The sequence below is a fragment of the Bubalus kerabau genome, chromosome 6, assembly GCF_029407905.1.
Source record: "Bubalus kerabau isolate K-KA32 ecotype Philippines breed swamp buffalo chromosome 6, PCC_UOA_SB_1v2, whole genome shotgun sequence".
In the NCBI taxonomy this organism is placed as follows: domain Eukaryota; kingdom Metazoa; phylum Chordata; class Mammalia; order Artiodactyla; family Bovidae; genus Bubalus; species Bubalus kerabau.
The window spans coordinates 20,013,451-20,033,337 of NC_073629.1; the positions used below are offsets into that span (position 1 = coordinate 20,013,451).

At 40.4% G+C, this 19,887-nt stretch overlaps 1 protein-coding gene across 3 annotated transcripts in view; it reads right to left on the bottom strand.

Annotated features, from left to right (window-relative positions):
* Window positions 1–19,887, bottom strand: part of TUFT1 (tuftelin 1) — a 49,702-nt gene that overhangs the window by 18,834 nt on the left and 10,981 nt on the right. For 2 of the 3 annotated variants that reach the window (XM_055584291.1, XM_055584289.1), the window contains exons 2-3: window positions 4,039–4,113; window positions 3,526–3,627 (exon numbers count right to left, since the gene is read on the bottom strand). In XM_055584291.1, coding sequence (XP_055440266.1) covers window positions 3,526–3,627; window positions 4,039–4,113 — 177 coding nt within the window. The remainder of the gene's footprint in view (window positions 1–3,525; window positions 3,628–4,038; window positions 4,114–19,887) is intronic. The other variant, XM_055584290.1, reaches the window with a different exon arrangement.

The window sequence follows — 19,887 nt, forward strand, 5'->3', positions numbered from 1 at the left end:
AGGACCTACTATACAGCACAGGGAGCTATGCTCAATATTTTGCAATAATCTATAAGGGAAAAGAATCTGAAAAAGATATCTATAACTGAATCCCTTTGCTGAAACTAACACATTATTGTAAATCAGCTATACTTCAATAAAAATTTTAGATAAAGAAAAGAAACCTCCAGTTAAATTAACTCCACACAGGTAGCCTCATACACTGCTGTTCAGTTCAGTGGCTCAGTCGTGTCCGACTCTCACACTGCTGGTGGGAGAGTAAATTGCCACCACCTTTCTGGGTGGTAACTTGGTGGTTCTGATCAGAAGACTTAAAACTATATTTACTCTTTGACCTAGCAAAGCTATTTCTGGAAATTTATCCTAATGAAATAAATTTAGCTAAAAACTAGTATAAATACTTACATACATACATGTAAACTCATGAAAAGGGGATTGTAAAGGGGGTTTACACATTTTTCTCTGTATACCATGCTTGAATTTTTTACAACTGAGAAAATATTTCTTTATTATTTCTACTATAAAACATGTACACAAGCTAGTAATATATATACTTGACAAAGTATCATTTATGGCTGCAAACAGTAGAAATGGACAAAATGTTCAACAATAGAGGATTAAAGAAATTATAGGGTATGTGTGTAATAGAATACTATGAAGTCATTTATGGATACAGAAGATATTATAAACTACCATTAAAGGGAGGCAAGCAAATTGTAGTATAAATATACAATACAATTTTTTAAAAATACAAACATATAGGAAAATGTCTGAGAGGATACACAATAAAATGTTAACAATGATTATATTAATAGAATTATGGGGTGGTAATGTAATGGCCACGTAAAGGCCATGTAATGACTTTGAATAAAAAAAATTAATTGAAAGTATACAGGTTGGATAGGGTAAAACTATTCATAGATAACAAGATCATGTATACAGAATAACCTAAGGAATTCAATAAAAAACTATTAGAACAAATAAATGAATTCAGCAAGGTTGTAGGATACAAGTACAATATATTTTTAAAAAGCTGTATTTCTATACACTATTAATAGCAATGAACAATCCAAAAGAAAAAAAATCTAGAAATAAATTTAACAAAGTTCAAAACCTGCATTCTGAAAATTATAGAACGTAACAGAGGCAAGAAATTACAGAACAGGAAATAAGAGAAGACCTTAAAAAGTGAACAAACATCCTATTTTCATGGATTAAAAAACTTAATATTGCTAAGATGGCAATACTTCCCAAACTGAACTACAAATTCAACACAATTCTTATCAAGATGCAAGCTGGTTTCTTTGCAGAAACTGACAAACTAATCCTAAAATTCATATGGAAATGCCAAGGACCCTAAATAGCTAAAACATTCTTGAAAAAGAACAAAATTACTACAAAGCTACAGAAGTCAAGACAACATGGGGCTGATGTAGGATAGACATGTAGATCAATGGTATATAAAGTGTCCAGAAATAATAATTACATACTCTGATTTTTGTCAACTGATTTTTGACAAGTGTGCCAAGTAACACTCTTTTCAAAAACCGATGCTGGTAAAAACAGACATCATGTGCAAAAGAATGAAGTCACATCATACACAAAACTTAACCCCAATGGATCATAGACCTATGCATAAGAGCTAAAACTATAACTCTCTGAAGAAAGTATGGGGATAAATATTTGTGACCTTTGGTTAGGCAAAGTCTTCTTAGATACAATACCAAAAGCACAGTAACAAAAGAAAAAATATATATAAATTGGATTTCAACAAATTAAAAATTTTTGTTTCAAAGGACATCATCAAGAAAGCAAAAAAAAAAAAAAAACCCCACAGAATGGGAAAAAATTAAAAATTGTTTCCAAAACATTAACCTGATAAGCACTTACTATCTGGAATATATAAAAGAACCCTTATTCTGTAACAATTAAAGCACAATTGGATTTTTAAAGAGCAAAGGATTTGAATAAATATTTTTCCAATGAAGATATACAAACAGGCAATAAGCATATGAAAAGATGTCATTAGGGAAATGCAAATTAAAACCACCATAGGACACCACTTCACATCCACTGGGATGGCAATAATCAAAAAAATGGATAATAACAAGTGTTAATGAGGATATACAGAAATTGAAACCCACATATATAACTGATGGGAATACAAAATAGAGCAGATGCTTTGGAAAAATGTCTGGTAGTTTCTCAAAAGATTAAATTTAAATATAGAATTACCATATGACCTAGCAATTTCACTACTGCTAGATATAATACTAAGAGAATTGAAAACACATGTTCACCTAAAAATCTGTACATGAATATTCAAAGCAGCATTATTCATAAAAGCAAGAGAGTGGAAACAACCTAAATGCCCATCAATTGATGAATGGGTAACAAAATATATTCATTCAAGGGAATATGATTCAGCCATTAAAAGCAGTGAGTACTGATGTATGCTACAATATGGCTGATCCCTGAAAATACTCTGCTAAGTGAAAGAAGCCAGACACAAAAGGCCACATGTTGTGCTGTGATTCCATTTATATAAAATGTCTGAAGTGAAGTGAAGTCGCTCAGTCGTGTCCGGCTCTTTGCGACCCCATGGACTGTAGCCCACCAGGCTCCTTCGTCCATGGGATTCTCCAGGCAAGAACACTGGAGTGGGGTGCCATTTCCTTCTCCAGGGGATCTTCCCGACCCAGGGATCGAACCCAGGTCTCCCACATTGCAGGCAGATTCTTTAACCTCTGAGCCACCAGGGAAGCCCATATAAAATGTCTGCTGCTGCTAAGTCGCTTCAGTCGTGTCTGACTCGGTGCGACCCCATTGACTGGAGCCCACCAGGCTTCTCCGTCCATGGGATTCTCCAGGCAAGAACACTGGAGTTGGTTGCCATTTCCTTCTCCATATAAAATGTCTAGAAAGGACAAATCCATAGAAACAGAAGGTACTGATAGACTGTGGTGATCACCAGGGGCTAGAAGGAGTGACTGAAAAAGTTCTGAAATTAGTAGTGGTGATGGCTGCAGAACTCTATGAATATATTAAAAACTACTACTGAATTATACACTTTAACTGAGGTAATTGTGTGGTATGTGAATTACATCTCAAAAAGTTGTTTTTAGAAAAGAAACTTTTAATTTTTTAAAATTGTTTTAATTGCCTTAATTAAACAAAAATTATTTTAATTAAAAAAAAAAAAAAAGTTCCGTAAACACACTTTCTACCTGTCTCCACAGCTTTCGGCAGCTGACATGAATACAGACAGTAGATAAGCACCTTGAAAGGTCATCTCATCCATTCCCCTGCCGAGTGCCAGGTGGCACTAGAGCCACATAGCCTGACTGTGATCTCCTGGTGTTAATTAAGATCTTTCCAGGAGACAGACAGCCAAGAACTAGGATCACAGATCTGGTTCTTCCCAGTCAAACCACAAGGGCCCTTTGGTGAAGGCAGCCGTTTCCTCTCCTGTGTCTGCAGGGAGAAAGAGAGGAGGAAGAAACCGTGGAGGTGAACTAAGCCTACCTTAATGATCTCTTCGTGTCCATCATTGGACTCCACCAGTTCTGAGGCCAGAGGATGACTAGTTGAGCGGCTGGACACCATGGCATAGGTCTTCCTGCCCGCCTGCCAGAGAGAAAGAAAGAAAAGTGCATCAGAAACCATACGACCAGCACTGAACTTCGGCCCCTCAACCAATGCAGAACTGCTGCTCAAAAGACTTGAAGGGTTAGTCCAATGTTTCCCTGCAAAAATTCATTTCAGAACCTCAACCTGAAGCCACAGGATGAATGCAGCAGCAGCAAGAACACAAGATGGGGAGAATTAGTTGAAATTGCAGGTTAGTTTTAATTGTAATGGGGGCCTCTACATCCCCAAAGCAAGGCACGATGCTGAGGTCGGCTGGCTGTGTCTGAAAGGAGATGCTCCCAGGCAGCAGAGGAGATGGTTCCAGCCAGCACTGGGCCGAGGGGTCAGCAGCAAGGAAGGAGAACTGGCGGAGACGAGGAGGCCTCGCTCCACCAGCAATCTCGATACCTTCTGGGCTATGCGTTCAAGTTCATCTCCTGTCAGTTCACTCTGGAGAGTCAGCCTGAGCACGTCCACGCTGCCCTAATAATGACAATCACAGCAACAATAATCTCTCACTTTACAGTCTACTACCAGTATACATGCACTTTTGCCAGCCCTGTAGAGTGGGTTTTATTATTGCCATTTCATAGACAAGAAAAGCTGAGGTCTGGAGAGGTACATCAGCTTGCCCAAGGTCAGTTCACTCTTGGGCGATGAGGATGTCTCCAGGGACTCTGACAGTGTTCTTCACTCAGCACATTGTGTGTGCTCTCCTTTCCCCACTGTTCAGAAGGCATCCCTGGATTGGTCATCCCCAGTTCAGAATTTCAGCACCTGACATCCACCCAGGAAGTTACTGATTCCCTTTACAAGACTAGGATATCTTTCCTGAACCAAATCATAGGAAGGTACCTGAATCCAAACCCCTATTTCTATGAGCCATATAGAAATTATCCAGAAGAAAGCAGGCAATATAATAGATCAGCCTAATTTCAAAGGAAGAAGCAGGTGTTCTTTCGTAACTTAAAGAAGGTTTAAAAACCTTCTTTTCATTGTGAGGAAAATAGAAAACCTGAGGGGGAAAACATGCAAGAAGAGGGAAAAGTGGGGGGCTGGAGATCTGGGGAGATAATAACATTGAGAGAGGATCAGCAAGGCAGAATGCACCAAACCCTGCCAGTAACCCGTGTAACACGTACAGTTAGACAAGAGGCTTAGCAACTCTGGATCCATGTATCTCACTAGAAAAATAAGGGTTGAACTAAGTATCTCTAAGGCTCCTTCCATATTTGATATTATAACAGCATAAAGAGGAGTACATGCCTCTCGCAGCTAATGATGGGAAGTTGGGTGCTGAACTAGCCAAGACAAAAGTGACTTTCAGGTCATCTGGTCATACCCTGCCATGAGGTCCAGAAGTATAAATATCATCTTACTCTTAACAGTTTTGAGGAATCCTCCTAACCTTTCAAATATCTGATGGAGTGACAGGAGGAAGAAAGAATGGAGCAGCGGCGGCGCTTTGCTGGAGCAGCTGTGAAGAGACACCCCATGTCCAAGGTAAGAGAAACCCCAGTAAGACGGTAGGCGCTGAGAGAGCGCATCAGAGGCCAATCTGATCACACGGACCACAGTTTGTCAAACTCAAGGAAACTAAGCCATGCTGTGGGGCCACCCAAGATGGACAGGTCATGGTGGAGAGGTCTGACAGAACGTGGTCCACTGGAGAAGGGAATGGCAAACCACTTCAGTATTCTTGCCTTGAGAACCCCATGAACAGTATGAAAAGGCAAAATGATAGGATACTGAAAGAGGAACTCCCCAAGTCGGTAGGTGCCTGGATGCTACTGGAGATCAGTGGAGAAATAACTCCAGAAAGAAGGAAGGGATGGAGCCAAAGCAAAAACAATACCCAGTTGTGGATGTGACTGGTGATAGAAGTAAGGTCCGATGCTGTAAAGAGCAATATTGGATAGGAACCTGGAATGTTAGGTCCATGAATCAAGGCAAATTGGAAGTGGTCAAACAGGAGATGGCAAAAGTGAACATCAACATTCTAGGAATCAGCAAACTAAGTTGGACTGGAATGGGTGAATTTAACTCAGATGACCATTATATCTACTACTGTGGGCAGGAATCCCTTAGAAGAAATGGAGTAGCCATCATAGCCAAAAAAGAGTCCAAAATGCAGTACTTGGATGCAATCTCAAAAATGACAGAATGATCTCTGTTCATTTCCAAGGCAAACCATTCAATAACACAGTAATCCAAGTCTATGCCCCGATCAGTAATGCTGAAGAAGCTGAAGTTGAACGGTTCTATGAAGACTTGCAAGACCTTTTAGAACTAACACCCAAAAAAGATGTCCTTTTCATTATAGGGGACTGGAATGCAAAAGTAGGAAGTCAAGAAATACCTGGGGTAACTGGCAAATTTGGCCTTGGAGTACAGAATGAAGCAGGGCAAAGGCTAATAAGAGTTTTGCCAAGAGAACGCACTGGTCATAGCAAACACCCTCTTCCTACAACACAAGAGAAGACGCTACACATGTACATCACCAGATGGTCAACACTGAAATCAGATTGATTATATTCTTTGCAGCCAAAGGTGGAGAGGCTCTATACACTCAGCAAAAATAAGATCGGGAGCTGACTGTGGCTCAGATCATGAACTCCTTATTGCCAAATTCAGACTTAAACTGAAGAAAGTTGGGAAAACCACTAGATCATTCAGGTATGACCTAAATCAAATCCCTTATGATTATACAGTGGAAGTGAGAAAAAGATTTAAGGGACTAGATCTGATAGACAGAGTGCCTGATGAACTATGGACAGAGATTCATGACACTGTACAGGAGACAGGGATCAAGACCATCCCCAAGAAAAAGAAATGCAAAACAGCAAAATGGTTGTCTGAGGAGGCCTTACAAATAGCTGTGAAAAGGAGAAAAGGAAAGAAATACCCATTTGATGGAGAAGGCAATGGTACCACACTCCAGTACTCTTGCCTGGAAAATCCCATGGACAGAGGAGCCTGGTGGGCTGCAGTCCATGGGGTCGCGAAGAGTCAGACACGACTGAGCGACTTCACTTTCACTCTTCACTTTCACGCATTGGAGAAGGAAATGGCGACCCACTCCAGTGTTCTTGCCTGGAGGATCCCAGGGACGGGGGAGCCTGATGGGCTGCCGTCTATGGGGTCGCACAGAGTCGGACATAACTGAAGTGACTTAGCAGCAGCGGCAGCATACCCATTTGAATGCAGAGTTCCAAAGAATAGCAAGGAGAGATAAGACAGCCTTCTTCAGTGATCAATGCAAAGAAATAGAGAAAAACAATAGACTAGGAAAGACTAGATATCTCTTCAAGAAAATTAGAGATAACAAGGGAACATTTCATGCAAAGATGGGCTCAATAAAGGACAGAAATGGTATGGACCTAACAGAAGCAGAAGATATTAAGAAGAGGTGGCAAGAATACACAGAAGAACTGTACAAAAAAGATCTGCATGATCCAGATAATCACGATGGTGTGATCACTCACCTAGAGCCAGACATCCTGGAATGTGAAGTCAAGTGGGCCTTAGGAAGCATCACTACAAACAAAGATAGTGGAGGTGATGGAATTCCAGTTGAGCTATTTCAAATCCTGAAACATGATGCTGTGAAAGTGCTGCATTCAATATGCCAGGAAATTTGGAAAACTCAGCAGTGACCACAGGACTGGAAAAGGTCCGTTTTCATTCCAATCCCAAAGAAAGGCAATGCCAAAGAATGCTCAAACTACCACACAATTGCACTAATTTTACACGCTAGTAAAGTAATGCTCAAAATTCTCCAAGCCAGGCCTCAGCAATATGTGAACCGTGAACTTCCAGATGTTCAAACTGGTTTGAAAAAAGGCAGAGGAACCAGAGATCAAACTGCCAACATCCACTGGATCATGGAAAAAGCAAGTGAGTTACAGAAAAATATCTATTTCTGCTTTATTGACTATGCCAAAGCCTTTGACTGTGTGGATCATAATAAACTGTGGAAAAGATGGGAATACCAGACCACCTGACTTGCCTCTTGAGAAACCTATATGCAGGTCAGGAAGCAACAGGTAGAACTGGACATGGAACAACAGACTGGTTCCAAACAGGAAAAGGACTACGCCAAGGCTGTATATTGTCACCCTGCTTATTTAACTTCTATAAAGAGGACATCATGAGAAATGCTGGGCTGGATAAAGCATAAGCTGGAATCAAGATTGCCGGGAGAAATATCAATAACCTCAGATATGCAGATGACACCATCCTTATGGCAGAAAGTGAAGAAGAACGAAAGAGCCTCTTGATGAAAGTGAAAGAAGAGAGTGAAAAAGTTGGCTTAAAGCTCAACATTCAGAAAACTAAGATCATGACATCTAGTCCCATCACTTCATGGGAAATAGATGAGGAAACAGTGGAAATCGTGGCTGACTTTGCATTTTTTGGGCTCCAAAATCACTGCAGATGGTGATTGCAGCCATAAAATTAAAAGACGCTTACTCCTTGGAAGGAAAGTTATGATCAACCTAGACAACATATTAAAAAGCAGAGACTACTTTGTCAATAAAGGTCCGTCTAGTCAAGGCTATGGTTTTTCCTCTAGTCATGTATGGATGTGAGAGTTGGACTATAAAGAAAGCTGAGCACCGATGAACTGATGCTTTTGAACTGTGGTGTTGGAGAAGACTCTTGAGAGTCTCTTGGACTGCAAGGAGATCCACCCAGTTCATCCTAAAGGAAATCAATCCTGGGTGTTCATTGGAAGGACTGATGTTGAAGCTGAAACTCCAATATTTTGGCCACCTGATGCAAAGAGCTGACTCATTTGAAAAGACCCTGATGTTGGGAAAGATTGAGGGCAGGAGGAGAAGGGGACGACAGAGGATGAGATGGTTAGATGGCATCACCAACTCAATGGACATGAGTTTGGGTAAATTCTGGGAGTTGGTGATGGACAGGGAAGCATGGCGTGCTGCGATTCATGGGGTCACAAAGAGTCAGACACGACTGAGCAAATGAACTTAACTAAACTCTTAACAGTTTTGAGGAATCCTCCTAACCTTCCAAATATCTGATGGAGTGACAGGAGGAAGAAAGAATAGACTCTGCCCAGAAAGCTGGGAGAAGCTTCTCTGGGAGGCAACAGATCTTCCTCCACAAGAAAGAACAAGTGGGTGGAGAAGTAATCAGGCTCTGTGATCAGATACTCCGTGTTCACCCTGTAAAATGGAAACACTACCATCCAACTAAGAGCTTTTTTGTTTAAGATTAACTGAAAATATATGGACATTGTTCTCTGCCACTTAAGAGTGTATGCTTAGTCAGTCACGTCTGACTCTTTGAGACCCCATGGACTGTAGCCTGCTAGGCTCCTCTGTCCATGGGATTCTCCAGGCAAGAATACTGGAGTGGGTTGCTAGTTCCTTCTCCAGGGACCTTGCTAGCCCAGGGATGGAGCCCAAGTCTCTTGTGTCTGCTGTACTGCAGGTAGATTCTTTACCAGCAGAGCCATTGGGGAAGCCACATAAGAGGAAAGTATTCAAATATTAGCCTCTTCCCAGTTCCTGGAACAAGCCCAAATACAAGAAAGTTTGAAGACACTCCCATATGGCCCTTAAGACTTACCAAACCTGGCAATGTAGCTAGCTTTTACAAAAACACTTGAGTGAGTGAGTGAAGTCGCTCAGTCATGTCCGACTCTTTGCGACCCCATGGACTGTAGTCTATCAGGCTCCTCCGTCCATGGGATTTTCCAGGCAATAGTATTGGAGTGGGTTGCCATTTCCTTCTCCAGAGTATGTTCCTGACCCAGGGATCAAACCCGGATCTCCCTCATTGTAGACAGACGCTTTACCATCTAAGCCACCATGGAAGTCCTTAATTCCTATCAAATAAAACCCAGACCCTTAGTGTGGCTTTTAAGGCTCTCTACAATCTGAGTCAACTCGCCTCTGCTGTCACTGGTCTTCACTGCCCCTGGTCCAAAATGCCCCATGCTTTCCTACTTTAGTAACTTCACTGTCTTAATTTCCTTTGCCTAACTGTTCTTTCTTCTCATTTTCACCAGGGGCACCTGTGAGTCCCTCAAGAGTTTGCATTCAACTGCCACATCTTCCATGACACTCCCTACATCCTACGGGAAACACATACTCCCTTCCCTGTGCCCCCTCTGCTTCACAAGGCCTCTGGTGGCAAGTGCCTCTCACTTATTTGTGAGCCATGTAATCTTCTAACTGTTAACTCCTTGTGGGCAGCTGTCTGCCACAGCCCCTAACAAAGGTAAGCCTTTTCTGAATGCGTAGTGAGTGTTCCACGACATCTAGGTCAAGAGAACATTACAAAAGAAAGAAGAAATGATTTCAAAATAGCCAAGTGAAAGTGAAAGTCACTCAGTTGTGTCCGACTTTGTGACCCCAAGGAGTATACAGTCCATGGAATTCTCCAGGCCAGAATACTGGAGTGGGTAGCCATTCCCTTCTCCAGGGGATTTTCCCAACCCAGGGATCGAACCCAGGTATCCTGCATTGCAGGCAGATTCTTTACCAATTGAACCACCAGTGAAGCCCAAAATAGCCAAAGTGGCTGCTAACTCTTTTCCCCAGTACACAGGCATGCACTTTGATTTAAGCATAGTCTCGGGAGTTCCCTGATGGTCCACTGGTTAGGATTTGATGCTTTCACTGCCATGTCCCGGGTTCAGCCATGGCATTTTAACTGGAAGAGCACAGTATAGTCTGGATTTGGGCCTTGAGAGGTCATCTCCTCTATTCATGTCATCAGAATCTCAGCTGGAGACAAGAAAGAAAGTTGAAGAAGTACTCAACTTGCTGAAAGAAATAATGGCTGAAAGACAAAGAAAACAAACAACAAACAAAAATAAAATAGCAGGCTTGCCATACCAATAATTACACTAAATGTACATAGTCTAAATACATCACTTAAATACAGATTGGCAGGAATTCCCTGCTGGTCCGATGGTTAGGACTCCATACTTCCCCCAGGCTAGACCCCTGACTGGGAAACTAAGATCCAGTAAGCTGTACAACCACAACCAAAAAATAAAAAGCAGGTTGGCAGAATAGATTTTTTTAAATGACTCATTACATGCTGTCTATAAGAAACATATTCAATACTTTAAATATAAAAATATAGACTGGTTGAAGTAAAAGAATGGGAAAAGATATATCATGCAAATATTAAAGGAAAGCAGGCGTGCTATGTTAATATCAGATGTAGTAGACAGAAGTAGACTTCAGAGCAAAGAGAATTACCATAAATAGAAAACGACGTTATGTAATGTAATCCACACAGAAGACAGAGCAATCCCAAATGTATATTCACCAAGCACCAAGCTGCAAAATATGTGAAACAAAAACTAATAGAGCAAATCCACAAATCCACAATTATAGTTAGAGACTTCAATACCTATCTCTCAACAACTGACAGAACAATTGGGGCGGGGGAAATTAGCAAGAATATATAAGAACTCAACAACACCATCAACCAGCAAGATCTAATCAACATTTACAGAATACTCCACCCAACAGCAGCAGAATACACATAGTTTTCATGGATCTATGGAACACATACTAAGACAGACCATAATCTGGACTATGAAAAAGCTCAACAAATTTGAAAGAACTGAAATCATACAGAGGACGTCATATGACCACAATGGATTCAAACCAGAAATAAATAACAGAAGGATAATGGGAAATTTTCCAAACACTAGGCAACTAAACAACATACTTCTAAATAGTCTTTGGGTCAAAAAGACACTCTCAAAGGAAATTTTTAAAAATCACTGAACTGAATGAAAATGAAAAACCAAAACATCAACCTTTGTGGGATATAGCTAAAGTAGTTCTTTAGAGAGGGAAAGCAAGAGAAATTCTCTAAACTCCCTCTAAAGAGAGGGAAATTCATAGCACTAAATGTATGTATTAGATGAAAAGAAAGTCTCAAATCAATAATTTAAGCTCCTACTACAAGAATTTAGAAAAAAAAAAAAAAAACAAACTAAAACTCAAAGTAAGCAGGGAAAAGGACTAAATAAAAATAAGAACATGGATAAATAATATTTAACACAGAACAACAATAGAGAAAAACCAATGAAACCAATGGCAACCCACTGTAGTACTCTTGCCTAGAAAATCCCATGGACGGAGGAGCCTGGTGGGCTGCAGTCCATGGGGTCACGAAGAGTTGGACACGACTGAGCGACTTCACTTTCACTTTTCACTTTCACACACTGGAGAAGGAAATGGCAACTCACTCCAGTGTTCTTGCCTGGAGAATCCCAGGGACAGGGAAGCCTGGTGGGCTGCCATCTATGGGGTTGCACAGAGTCGGACATGACTGAAGCAACTTAGCAGCAGCAGCAGTAGCAGCAATGAAACAAAGAGCTATTATTCTTTGAAAGAATCAATGAAATTCATAACTTCAAGTAAGACTGACAAAGAATAAAAGAGAGAGACATAAATACCAATATCAGGAATGAAACACAATATTTCTACAGAACTTGGAGGTATACCTGTGGTGGATTCATTTTGATATTTGGCAAAACTAATACAATTATGTAAAGTTTAAAAATAAAATAAAATTAAAAAAAAGTATAAGGTAATACTATTAACAACTCTATGAGCATAAATTTGACAATTTAGAAAAACGAATCAATTATTCAAAAAAATATGTACTACTGAAGTTCTTCATCTAATATGACATAGGTAATATGAATAGCCTTATAACTATTAAGGAAATTTAAATCATAATTTTAAAATTCTCAGAGGAGTTCCATGGTGACCTAGTCATTAGGATTCCAGGCGTTCACTGCCATGGCCTGGGTTCAGTCCCTGGCTGGGGAACTGACATCCCACAAGCCACGTGGCATGGCCAAAAAAAAAAAAAAAAATTCTCTAAGAAAAAATATCCAGGCCCAGATGACTCCACTGGAGAATTCTATGAAGTATTTTAAAAATTAGCACCAATACTATTTCTACATAATCTCATCCAGAAAATAAGAGGAAGGACACTTTCAAATTCATTTTATGAAGCTATTCTTATTGTGGCACCAAGACCAAAGACAATTTTGAAAAGAAAACAAAAACCAAAAAACTAGAAACCAATATCTCTCATAAATACAAAGATTTTATTCCCTAACATTTTGTTAGAACATGGGTAAAAGACATGAAAAGATATTTCACTGAAGAAAATATATGGGTGGCAAATAAGCATGTAAAAAGATGTTCAACATCATTAGCCATTAGAGAAAGGCAAATTAAAACCACAGTGAGATATCATTACACACCTATTAGAACGGCTAAAACAAGACTACAGCACCAAATGCTGGCAAGGATGCAGAGAAACTGCATCACTCACACGTTGCTGGTGGGAATATAAAGTGACACAGCCACTCTGAAAAATAGCTTGGAATTTCTTTAAAAACTAAACATACAATCACCCTATGACCCAGGAATTATACTCCTGGGCATTTATCACAAAGAAATGTAGACTTACGTTCACACAAAAAATTGCACACTTGAGGTGGGAGGTGGGAGGAAGGTTCAAGAGGCAGGGGACATATGTATAACAACGGCTGATTCATGTTATGTATGGCAGAAACCAACATAGTATTGTAAAACAATTATCCTCCAATTAAAAATAAATATTTTTTAAAAACTTGCATGCTAATGCTTATAGCAGCTTTACTTGTAATACCCCAAAACCAGAAACAACCCGGATCCCCTTCAGTAAGTGAATGATTAAACAATTAAACAAACTATGGTAAGGCCATATCATGGAATGCTTACTATTCAGTAATAAAAAGGAATTAATTACTGACGCATGCAACACCAATTTCCCAAGAATTAAGCTAAATGAAAGAAGCCAATCACAAAAGGTTACATACTATATGATTCCATGTATCTAATAGTCTTGAAATGACAAAATTACAGAAATAGAGAACAGGCAAAGGGGTTCAAGAGTTAGGGAGAAGAAGGAGGTGGAAAGGAGGTGGGTGTGACTCTAAAATGGCAACCTGAAGTATCTTTGTAGTTATGGAAATAGTCTATATCTTGGGAGGCCTTACAAATAGCTGTGAAAAGAAGAGAAGCAAAAAGCAAAGGAGAAAAGGAAAGATACAAACATCTGAATGCAGAGTTCCAAAAAATAGCAAGAAGAGTTAAGAAAGCCTTCTTCAGCGATCAATGCAAAGAAATAGAGGAAAACAACAGAATCGGAAAGACTAGGGATCTCTTCAAGAAAATCAGAGATACCAAAGGAACGTTTCATGCAAAGGTGGGCTCGATAAAGGACAGAAATGGTATGGACCTAAAAGAAGCAGAAGATATTAAGAAGAGGTGGCAAGGATACACAGATGAACAGTACAAAAAAGATTTTCACGACCCAGATAATCACGATGGTGTGATCACTCACCTAGAGCCAGACATCCTGGAATGTGAAGTCAAGTGGGCCTTAGAAAGCATCACTACGAACAAAGCTAGTGGAGGCGATGGAATTCCACTTGAGCTATTCCAAATCCTGAAAGATGATGCTGTGAAAGTGCTGCACTCAATATGCCAGCAAATTTGGAAAACTCAGCAGTGGCCACAGGACTGGAAAAGGTCCGTTTTCATTCCAATCCCAAAGAAAGGCAATGCCAAAAAAATGCTCAAACTACCACACAATTGCACTTATCTCACACGCTAGTAAAGTAATGCTCAAAATTCTCCAAGGCAGGCTTCAGCAATATGTGAACCGTGAACTTCCAGATGTTCAAGCTGGTTTTAGAAAAGGTAGAGGAACCAGAGATCAAACTGCCAACATCTGCTGGTTCATGGAAAAAGCAAGAGAGTTCCAGAAAAGCATCTATTTCTGCTTTATTGACTATGCCAAAGCCTTTGACTGTGTGGATCACAATCAACTGTGGAAAATTCTGAAAGAGATGGGAATACCAGACCACCTGATCTGCCTCTTGAGAAATTTGTATGCAGGTCAGGAAGCAACAGTTAGAACTGGACATGGAACAACAGACTGGTTCCAAATAGGAAAAGGAGTTCGTCAAGGCTGTATATTGTCACCCTGTTTATTTAACTTATATGCAGAGTACATCATGAGAAATGAAGGACTGGAAGAAACACAAGCTGGAATCAAGATTGCCGGGAGAAATATCAATAACCTCAGATATGCAGATGACACCACCCTTATGGCAGAAAGTGAAGAGGAACTCAAAAGCCTCTTGATGAAAGTGAAAGTGGAGAGTGAAAAAGTTGGCCTAAAGCTCAACATTCAGAAAACGAAGATCATGGCATCCAGTCCCATCACTTCATGGGAAATAGATGGGGAAACAGTGGAAACAGTGTCAGACTTTATTTTTTGGGGCTCCAGAATCACTGCAGATGGTGACTGCAGCCATGAAATTAAAAGACGCTTACTCCTTGGAAGAAAAGTTATGACCAACCTAGATAGCATATTCAAAAGCAGAGACATTACTTTGCTAACAAAGGTCCGTCTAGTCAAGGCTATGGTTTTTCCAGTGGTCATGTATGGATGCGAGAGTTGGACTGTGAAGAAAGCTGAATGCAGAAGAATTGATGCTTTTGAACTGTGTTGTTGGAGAAGACTCTTGAGAGTCCCTTGGACTGCAAGGAGATCCAACCAGTCCATTCTGAAGGACATCAGCCCTGGGATTTCTTTGCAAGGAATGATGCTAAAGCTGAAACTCCACTACTTTGGCCACCTCATGTGAAGAGTTGACTCACTGGAAAAGACTCTGATGCTGGGAGGGATTGGGGGCAGGAGGAGAAGGGGACGACAGAGGATGAGATGGCTGGATGGCATCACTGACTAGATGGACGTGAGTTTGAGTGAACTCCGGGAGTTGGTGATGGACAGGGAGGCCTGGTGTGCTGCGATTCATGGGGTCGCAAAGAGTCAGACACGACTGAGCAACTGATCTGATCTGATCTGACTGTATTGATGTCACTATCCTAGCTGTGACAGTGCATTATGGTTTTGTAAGATGTTACCACTGAGGAATGCTGCTGCTGCTGCTGCTGCTGCTGCTAAGTCGCTTCAGTCGTGTCCGACTCTGTGCGACCCCATAGACGGCAGCCCACCAGGCTCCCCCGTCCCTGGGATTCTCCAGGGAAGAACGCTGGAGTGGGTTGCCATTTCCTTCTCCAATGCATGAAAGTGAAAAGTCAAAGTGAAATGCTAAGTAAATGTAAAAGATCTCTATTATATCTTATAACTGCATGTGAATCTTATAACTGTGTTAAAAAAATACCTACAGAGATAAAAATTAAAGAAATAATAAAGGAAATAAGTAATTATTATCCTACTACTCTAAAATAGCCACTACTAAAATGTATTCTTTACAATCTTTCTATGCACATTTTTGAAGGGCATACTACTATATAAGTTATATACTTGCTTTCCCCCTTTAATATTTCATCATTAATTTTCATCACATTAAGCATTCTTCAAAATTGGCTTTTAATGACCATTAGTACTAATACTCCATGAATAGATCAGACTAATTTATTCAGCCTAACTGACCCCCAACTTCAGTGTAGGATATGATCAACTTCTTTCATTTTATTTTTCATATACTTATTTTTTATTTTAGAAAGCATATTTTATTTCCATAGAATGAGAGGATACATAACAAGTAGTACCCAAATCACCACAAGGTCTGTTGCGTGGTCCATTATCCCTCAAGCCCAAACTGATTTTCTACCTTCTTTGCAGAAAAACAACAGCATTTAGAACAGTTAGACCTTGGCCCAAACATTAGCTCTGACTTTCATTTGTTGTGTGTATTAATTTTACTCTCCCTCAGCCTTACTTTACTAGCTGGTAAGATGGACAGTACAACATTTAAGTGAGAACACAGTGACTAATACACATAGACATACAAAAATGCCAGTTCCTCAAAATTTGACAATGCTCCTCTTTAAAATATTTTCCATAAGCATACAGGTTAAAATAAACATGCCTTGTTATGGGAGAAAATGCATATTAATTCCTACTTCATATTATATATAAGCATTAATTCTGAGTGGATTGCAGATGTAAATGTGAAAAGCAGAAAAATAAAGGTTTTTAATTTTTTTTTTTTTTTTTTTTTTTTGGCTGCATTGGGTCTTAGTTGTGAAACATGGGATCTAGTTTCCTGACCAGGAATCAAACCCAGGCCCCCTGTATCGGGAGAGCAGAGTCTTAGCCACTGAACCATCAGGGAATTCCCAGAAAAATAAGGGTTTTTATAGAATATTTTTTTTGGATTCCCTAGTGGCTCAGATGATAAAGAGTCTGCCTGCAATGAGGGAGACCTGGGTTGGATCCTTGTGTCAGGAAGATCTCCTGGAGAAGGAAATGGCAACCCACTCCAGTATTCTTGCCTGGAAAATCCCACGGACGGCAGGCTATAGTCTATGGGGTCACAAAGAGTTGGACACAACTGAGCAACTTCACTTTCTATCTTTCAGAACATTTTTACGGCCTTGACAAAGGCAAAATTTTTCTTAAACATATTGTAAAAAAATCCTCGTAAAAAATTGATAAATTGGACTATATTAAAATTTTGAGCTTTCATTCATCAGAAGACACCATTAAGAGAGTGCATGACAACCCACAGAGTAGAAGATATCCATTCTATGAATATCTGACAAAGGATATTCAGAATACATTAAGAATTTCTGTAAGACAAAAAACAACATGATATCCTGGATCAGAAAAAGGATATTAGTGAAAAATCTGGTGAGATCCAATTAAAGTCTACAATTTAGTTAACCAGTATTATATCCATTAAAAATTTCTTAGTTATGACAAATATGCCATGGTTATGTAAGATGCTAGCATTGGAGAAAATTGAGTGAAGAGTATATGAGTATTATCTTTGCAACTCTTCTGTAAACCTAAAATTATTTCAAAATAAAGAGCATATTTAAAGGAAGAAAGAAGGGGAGGGAGGGAACATGAGAGGGAGAGAGAGTGGTGCCCAACAGAAAAATGAGCAAAACACTTCAATAGAATCATCACATAAGAAGATATTCACATAGCCAATAAAACATATGAAAAGGGTTCTATTTCATTAGCCATGTCATCAAAGAACTAGGAACTAACCCCATAAGGCAATACCACAAAATACCCATCAGAATGAAGGGTTAAAAAAAACAACCAAGTGTTAGGGGCTGTAGAACAATCAGAACTCTCATACACTGATGGAGGGTTTGCTTATTATCACAATCAATCACAGTCACTTTGGAAGTATCTACCACAGATGAACACATGAGTGACACCCTCAGTCCAGTTGCTCAGTCGTGTCCGACTCTCTGCAACCCCGTGGACTGCAGCACTCCAGGCCTCCCTGTCCATCACCAACTCCCGGAGCTGACTCAAACTCACGTCCATCGAGTCGGTGATGACATCCAACCATCTCATCCTCTGTCGTCCCCTTCTCCTGCCTTCAATCCTATAAGCATCCTGCTGCTGCCGCTGCTAAGTTGCTTCAGTCATGTCCGACTCTGTGCGACCCCATAGACGGAAGCCCACCAGGCTCCCCTATCCCTGGGATTCTCCAGGCAAGAACACTGGAGTGGGTTGCCATTTCCTTCTCCAATGCATGAAAGTGAAAAGTGAAAGTGAAGTCGCCCAGTCGTGTCTGACTCTTCGGGACCCCGTAGACTGCAGCCTACCAGGCTCCTCCATCCACGGGATTTTCCAGGCAAGAGTACTAGAGTGAGGTGCCATTGCCTTCTCCGTATAAGCATCTTATAACACAGCAATTCTACCCCTGGTTATCTATTCAATAGAAATGCACATATATTTTCCCCATAAAAAACACACACTAGTATGTTCATAGTAGCATTTTTCACAATAGCCAAAATTAGCAATGTTTTGGAGTAGAATGGATTAATTGTGATATAGCCATCCACACAACAGAACACTGTACAACAATGGAAAAGAATGAACTAATGGACATGCAACATGGATATGTTATGGATAGGTTAAGCAAAAGAAGTCAGATAATAAAGCATACCATATGATTCCATTTCTACAAAAAGTATAAAAACAAGCAAAATTAAGAATGCTTTCAGAAGTCAGGATTGTGGTTACCCGTGAGCATAGAGGGTAGATAATAACTAGAAGGGGACAAAAGGGGACTCCCTGATACCGGTAATGATTTGTTTCTTGATCTGGGTGATGGTTAGTGTCCAGTGTGGGAAATTACTTGATTGTACATTTATGAATGTATGTTATTGCATACATACATAAATGTATGCCTTTTTTAAAAGCAAACAAAAACATTAAAAACTGCTTATCATAGCATTAAAATTCCCTTATGATCAGACCTATTATCACTGTCTGCATCACATAATGTCTTGACTCCCACCAGGACCTCACCTGTACCCGACACGAGCTATTCCAAACTTTCCTGATCCAACTGTAGCAAAGCACCCAAATCCAAATTTCTGTTGATGAGCCTTCCAATGCACTACACGTTTCCACCTCCCCAAAGGTGTGCCCGTTGTTCTCTCCTCTGAGATTCCCTTCCCCTCCCTTGCCTCCTTGGAGAATTGCACTCAACCTTAAGGCTCCACTCGAACAGTCCTATGCCAGCACCCCTCTGTCAGAGCCTGCTCCTGCACCCACTGCATCCTACATACCCTACACTGTAACACAGTCCCCATTCCTTCATAACTACTTATTCACTCTTCTCCCCGATAAAATCATAAGCTCCTGAAGACCTTGATGGCTTATTTAGCACAGTGCCTGCTTAGAGTAGGCACGTCAAAGAATATGTGTTGTGTGAATTCCAGGTAATGTCATCTGGGATCTTCCCAATTCCTTTTCTTTTGAGAACATTAGACTCCTCAGTTTAGAGAAGCGGTACGGAACACTGGAAAAAAGCAGACATGAAAAGGGGAGAAACAAGAAAAAAAATGAGCAAAGACCAAGAAAGGCAACACTAAGAAAAACTACAGGGACTACTCTTGTGGTCTAGTGGTTAAGAATCAGCCTGCCAATGCAGAAGACATGGGTTCAATACCTAGTCTGGGAAGATTCCACGTGTTGCAGAGCAACTTAGCCCGTGCACCACAACTACTGAGCCCGTGCTCTAGAGCCCACGAACCACAACTCCTGAAGCCTGTGTATGGCAACTACTGAGTCCAGGCACCCAAAAGCCTGTGCTCTGCCCCAGGAAAAGCCACTGCAAGGAGAAGCCATGCACACAACTGAAGAGTAGCCCCTGCTTGCCGCAACTAGAGAAAGCCCACG